The sequence below is a fragment of the Carassius gibelio genome, chromosome B25 (assembly GCF_023724105.1).
Source record: "Carassius gibelio isolate Cgi1373 ecotype wild population from Czech Republic chromosome B25, carGib1.2-hapl.c, whole genome shotgun sequence".
NCBI classification, from domain to species: Eukaryota; Metazoa; Chordata; class Actinopteri; order Cypriniformes; family Cyprinidae; genus Carassius; species Carassius gibelio.
Window position 1 is genome coordinate 9687137 of NC_068420.1, and position 6642 is coordinate 9693778.

General features: G+C 39.3%; 1 protein-coding gene across 1 annotated transcript; it reads right to left on the minus strand.

Moving 5' to 3' along the window:
• Window positions 1-4301: 4301 nt before the first annotated feature.
• LOC128014255 (monocyte chemotactic protein 1B-like) lies at window positions 4302-5276 on the minus strand. Its single transcript, XM_052597679.1, has 3 exons — window positions 5136-5276; window positions 4852-4975; window positions 4302-4743 (listed from the first exon to the last, which is right to left on the minus strand). Exons 1-3 carry the CDS (start codon window positions 5197-5199, stop codon window positions 4608-4610), a joined length of 324 nt encoding a protein of 107 aa, XP_052453639.1. The 5' UTR covers window positions 5200-5276; the 3' UTR covers window positions 4302-4607.
• Window positions 5277-6642: the final 1366 nt, after the last annotated feature.

Genomic DNA, 6642 nt, shown 5'->3' on the forward strand with positions numbered 1-6642 from the left:
GGGAGACTGTGCAGTTTAGTTGGCCATCCATGCCTGATTGTGTTGACAAGCATCTGAAGCGTGGCGTCGTTGTCTGTTTGGCGTTTAAGTTCATCCATACGTGATGGTGAGATGCTGCAAACATTCATTACCTCAAAGGTATTTTCTTCCATGGCCTGTTCATGTACAGATTCTTGTGGCGCCCGTGACAAAGTGTCTGCTATATACATGTGTTTTCCTTTTTTGTAGATAAGGGTGATGTTGTATCGTTGGAGCTGGAGCAACATTCGTTGGAGTCGCGCAGGAGTGCTGTGTATTGGACGTCTGGTGATTGTCACCAAAGGCTGGTGGTCAGTTTCAATGGTTACTGGTTTACCATAGATGTAATCATTGAACTTAGTGCAAGCAAAAACTACAGCTAGGAGCTCTTTTTCTATCTGCGCACAGCGCATTTCAGTTTGTGTTAGGACTCGTGAGGCGTAAGCGATAGGCTTGTTGTCCTGCAGGCACGCAGCTCCTAAACCAAACTGAGAGGAGTCGCATGTTAAAGTGACAGGCCTATCGACGTTGTAATACGACAGGACTGGAGGACATGTGAGGCATTTTTTCAAGGCTTGGAAAGCATCCTGGTGCTGTTGCAGCCAACACCATACTGTGTCTTTGTGTGTGAGCTGGCGGAGTGGGGCAGCTATGTCACTGAGGTTAGGGATAAACTTGCCCATGTAGTTGACCATGCCAAGAAATCTCTGAAGAGCTGTCGTGTTTGTAGGTTCTGGCATGTCACTGATAGCTTTGATCTTTGATGGATCAGCATGCAGGCCATCACTGCTGAAGATATGGCCCACGTAGCTCACTTCCTTCAGTCTGAATTTGCATTTCAGTGGATTCAGCCTCAGATTAACTTGTCTCGCCCGCTCTAGCACCCTTTCTAGGTTTTCATCGTGTTCTTTTACTGTGCGTCCACCGACCAATATATCATCTACAATTACAGCACAAGGGTAACCAGCGTAGATTTGCTCCATTGAGCGTTGGAAAACTTCACTAGTTGAGTTTATACCAAAAGGCATTTTTAGGAATCGATATCGGCCAAAAGGGGTGCTGAAAGTTGTAAGTAGTGATGATTTATGGTCTAAGGATATTTGCCAGAACGAATTTTTTGCGTCTAGCACAGAAAAGATGGTGGAATTTGACATCTGGGCAGCAACTTCCTCGACTGTTCTCATTGGGTGGTGGGGTCTTTGTATAGCTGTGTTCAGGTCTCTCGGGTCTATACAAATTCGGATGTTGTTAGAGTCTTTTTTATGAGCAGCAACCGTGGAAGACACCCACTCACTTGGTTCAGAGATTGGTGTAATGACACCAAGATCAGTCATCCGTTGAAGTTCCTTTTTCACCTTGTCTTGCATAGCGACTGGGATGCGTCTTGCTGGTCGGACGACTGGCGGTATGGTGGGGTCGATTTTCATGGAATATGTGACAGGTAGTCTTCCCACCTCATCTTTGAAAAGGTCTGCATATTTGGTGAGAATTCTGTCTGTGAATTCATCCTGACTGGATGTGTTCAGCTGGTGGACTTCTTTGTCAAGTGTAAGAAGTCCCATGCGTAGACAGTCAGGTAGACCCAATAGGGGCTGTGCAGAGCTTTTGATGACATAGAACAGCAGGTCATAAGTCTGTCTGGCTAGACAGCATGGTAATGCGACTGTGCCAAGTGTGTGTAGCTCACTGCCACCGTATGCTATTAGCTTTGTTGTGTTTAACACATTAAGTTCTTCCTCTTTTCGCAAGTGCTGAAAAGTGTTAAAATCCATTACATTACATTTGACTCCAGTGTCCACTTTTAGTTCCACTGGCTTGCCATATACGTGTACAGTGCAGGAATCAACAGACTTTGAAGTTACTCCATCAATGAAGAACGAATCACTCTCTTCACTGTTTGTCTGGTCTGGTTCAACATCGTGGACAGTTCTGGTATAACCACGTTTTGCTTGGTTTGGTTTAGTGGACCTACAGCATTTTTTAAAGTGGTTCCACTTCTTGCAGCCGCTGCATTGTTGACCGAATGCAGGGCACTTATCTCTTTTGGCTGGGTGGTCACTACCACAATTGTTACAGTTCTTTATGATCGGCGGTGCTTTGCTATCTGGTTTGTGGTTTGATTTGGAATGTCTAGTCCTTCTTGCAAACGCCTGGTGCACAGCATAGACCGTCGCAGTTGTTGTTTGGAGTGTTGCAAGGTCTTTAGTGTGCTGTTCAGTTTGTTCATAGATCTGACATGCTGATATGGCTCTAGTTAAAGTAAGTTCTGGATCACGCAGCATTGATTTTCTTAGAATGTCACTGTTTACTCCACAAACTAGTCGATCACGAATGAGTTCTTCTTGTAATGTACCAAATTTGCAGCTTTTTGCTTTCAGCTTTAAATCGCTGATATAAAATTCAAAAGTCTCACCGGGCTTCTGTGATCTCATGTTGAACTTGTGTCGTTCCATTGTGATGTTGATATGGGGAGCGCAAATCTCGCGGAACTTTCTCTTTAAACAGTCAGGGTCTTCCCTTGACTCAGCCGGCGTAATGATAACGACACTGTCATTTTCACCGGGAACGCTCACCTCTTGTGCATAAACAAAGGACCGTTCACGTTCGATGGCTTCGGGACCCGCGAGGTTGAGGAAAATGAAAGCTTGTGTTCGACGCGGTTTGTCTCCATGAGCTGCAGCAATGAAGAAATCAAACTCTTGTTCAAATATACGCCAGTTCTCTGCAATATTTTCATTGAAAAAAAGAGGGGATCGGGTCTTCGGAATTCCTCTGCCGTGGCTGGCGCGTGTGATGAAGCAGTTTACGTAGCTTAGCGGCTAGTTAGTTATTTGCGAGTCGAGAGACTTGCATGGACACTTTTCCAGTGTAGACTAAACTCACTTTCGCGTGTAGTTGTAGGACACTTCTGACACCATGTTGACTCGTGTGTTATAAATGAACTGGCAAAGAGCACTGCTTTATAATCTGTGGGTTTATTGACCGCACGTACACATCACACCACCTCCAGAGTGAGGGGGAGAGACGGGGCTTGTTAGGGAGGTCACGTAATCACGTACAATTGGTGATGTCACACATATCAATGTACTACAGTTTCGAATTCGGAACAACTCTAGGTAAAAGGAAAGAAGTGTCAGACACAGCTTTCAACCGATCACAATCACGGGCTCTCACTCAGCGTGTTTCGCGCTGGATAACGGTCGTGCTGAGCGGTGCAGGTACAGAGGAGAAGTAGAAAAAGAGAAGAGCATGACACCATTTGCTAAAGGGGCTAGCCTCACCCATGGTTTCAACGGCATCAACATAAACAAACGTTAATGCGCGTGAGCGCTTTTGTGGACCTAACTTAACTTCCCGAAGACTCCAAATAGAATCAGTAACAACAGCCAAGTCCCTCTAGAGTAGATATTTTTTGATAACAAACAAAATGTGTTTTCTGTGTGGATCAGGCGGACTTAATGAAAATGCTAATTCATTATTTGCCAGCAGGAGATGTTTTAAAGCATAGACATAAAGCGCGAGAAATAGAGGTTTCCCCAGTAACAGCTGTAAACAAAGCAGAGCTGGTACGCTCATACGCTGCTTTATCACGCATATGCACGTCTTCTTTCAGAAACACAGCGATATAAAAACACCCGTGCCTCGTTTTGATATTTAAACATAAATGTAAGGAATTATTATTATTAAACGTGCAGTACGTTACGTGACGTTACGTTACTCATGTTTATTAAAAGAAGCCTTTTTGAAAATCGATCAGTTTTAAAATTGTTGCGAGTCTCCAAAAATAAATAAATGTATGGGAAACACATCCCGCAGCACAGCCACCTGAGCCCAACTTTAGTCTACTCATCACCTTGGCTTTAACTGCGTTTGTAGATGGCACCGCAGCCAGACCGATATACACAACACAGACCGGAAGTTAACTTAGGTCCAGGCGCGTGCGCCCGATGAAACCGTCTATATACGTTTCACGATGTGTGGCATTTGGGAGGCCATGTTTTTCTCTGTCTGGTTTGTTTGTTTGATTATTGTTTAGTTTTGATTCTTTTTAGTTTACTTTTTTATGGGCCCAGACCTGACTTTATTTTCATTCAGTTTTTCAAGTTATTTAATTTGTAACTTACTCTGGCATGTAATAAATTACTTTTTGGTTGGAAATCCTGTGTTCTTTGCCCTTGACTGCTTGGTCCCTCACAAGGTGACTGAATAAACACACATAAACGTTATTAAATTAAGTTTATAATAATTTATTTATTCGTTTTTTTTTTTTTTTTTTGGTTTCATATTTATTTACTACATGTTTTGTATCACACCTCATAAATAAAACTAAATCAAGTTTAAATACAATCTAAATAAAGAAAAAATACTAAATCTATAAAAGGAAAAAAATGACAATTATTTCATTAATTTATATTTTATTAGAAAAGATGGATTTATTTAAATAGATTATTTGGAGAGTATATACACATCAGAAATATGGTTGTATATACATTATGAAATACAGAGATAAAATAGAAACAGTGTAGCTTCTTTTAAACTGTAAGGCTCTGAGTCTTTGCTGTAGTAGCAGTTGTCAATGCAGCAGAAGTTTATTCTATTGCAGTTGTTTTTGTAGCATTAGATTCTGTAGCAGTTGTTTTTCTTTTGTCCACTTTATCAATATAGTCACTCGCCAAGGCAGTCTTTGGATCAATGCAGAACTCTCTCCCTGCAATTGTCTGAAACCTGAAGGGAAAAACAAAAACATGATTTAAGTCAAATACTTCAGAAGAGTTTCTTATTCATGTTTACTTTCTAGTTTGAAAATGAAATAATAGTTAAGATGACACTCACACAATAGCGTGTATGGGACAGATGCTGCTGGTCCAATAGTAAGACACCAATTTATTCACAGGAATCTTCACTTTACTGAACCCTTCACAACACTTTGAGTTTGCCACTTCAATTGCATGGTTAGCTGAAATATGAAGATATGTGAAATATCAAATATCTGTATTCATGCAAAAAGATTATAAGCTGTTATAATATTTTTAAATCAACAAATGCAATTTAAACATCCATAAATATTCTGAAAACAATACATTTTATCTTAATTCAAAATGTAAAAGAGCACTCACCGCTTGAAGTCATCTGCACAGAGCAGAAGATCACCAGGAACAGCAAACACATCAGGCTTCTCATTCTTCAAGATGTTTCTTCAAAATGACAGAAAGAGTCTGTAGAAGTTCTGTAGAGCTTGGAGATCTCAGAGCTGATGTGTCCAGAATAGCGTCTGAGCATCCTCTTATATACACTGTCATAGACATATTCCTCATAAACACATTCATGTAAATCCATTTCTGGGTATCAACATTGCAGAATGAGTGCTGTTTTAGTTCTTTCTTTCTGTCATCTTTGTTCTGCTTTGTCATTAATGTGAAAATGTGCCTAGTACATTTCTTTTAGGTTCACTGAAAATGTGCTTGAGCAAAACAACACACAGCTTCCTCTTTTCAGGCCTGTCAAGTTCAGCATTCAATGAACTAAATCTGAAAATTTGAATGATGAATTTTGAATTCCGCTGTCAATATCAGGTGCTAAACCTTCACCGCTTATTCACATATAAATCTGTTTAAGGTGTTTAATTAAAACACTAAACCTAAGATGTTGGACCAAAAACCCCTTGCTCTAAGAAAACACAACCACTTCTTGTTTCTAGGGACACTTGTTGGTCTAACAGAGAAGTGAGAATAATTCAGGTAACAGTTTAAACGATTCACAGAATTAAAATATGTAAATGTAATAACAAGTAAAAGGACACTTTTCATTTGCAGTTAGAGTCAAAAATATTGTGATCTACTTGAGTTTTTTCTGAATCTGACTAAAATGAGAATTTGTCTTCTAACCCTAATGGCACATAAACATTTTAGACTAACTGAAATCAAACCAGTCTGGTTTTTACAGTACAGATCTAGATGTATCTGTGTGCCTGTGGACCACTATGAAGTAGTATTAGAGATAGTTTGGATTTAAGGGGTGCTTTTGGCATTTTTCAGACTTGGGAAAGTCTTGTGCACTTAGTTCAGGTGGTATACGCAAGTTCTAAAGAAGCCAAGTGTGAGTATTTCAGCCCCTCTAGCTCAGCATAGACTGTATTTTTCATTTATTTATTATTTAATTTGACAAATTATTAAACTATCTACCTTTAATATTGACTTCTAAATAATAATAAAAAAAGAATAAAAATGTTACTACAGGGGGTAATTTTATCATTTATATTTTATGGGATATCTTAACCCAAACACATAAATAATTTCAGTACACTTCAGAACACATTGAGAGTTGTTTTAAGCTATTTTTTTTTCTCCTCCTATTTTTGTTTTGCCGCTCATGTGAAAATCTGGCATCTTTTCTTTCAGATTAAAAAAAATGAAAATATGCTTCAGAAAAGCAACACAAAACTTTCAATGCAAACACTACAATGCAACCTCATATTTGTATAGACAAACACAAAATATTATTTGATACAGCTGGTATGAAGAGAAAGATCACTTAAACAAAAATAAATAATTATTATAAAATATATATTCTAGACTCTAGAGTAATAAATGTAGGCTACAATAAACTTCCCTATAGAAATTGAAG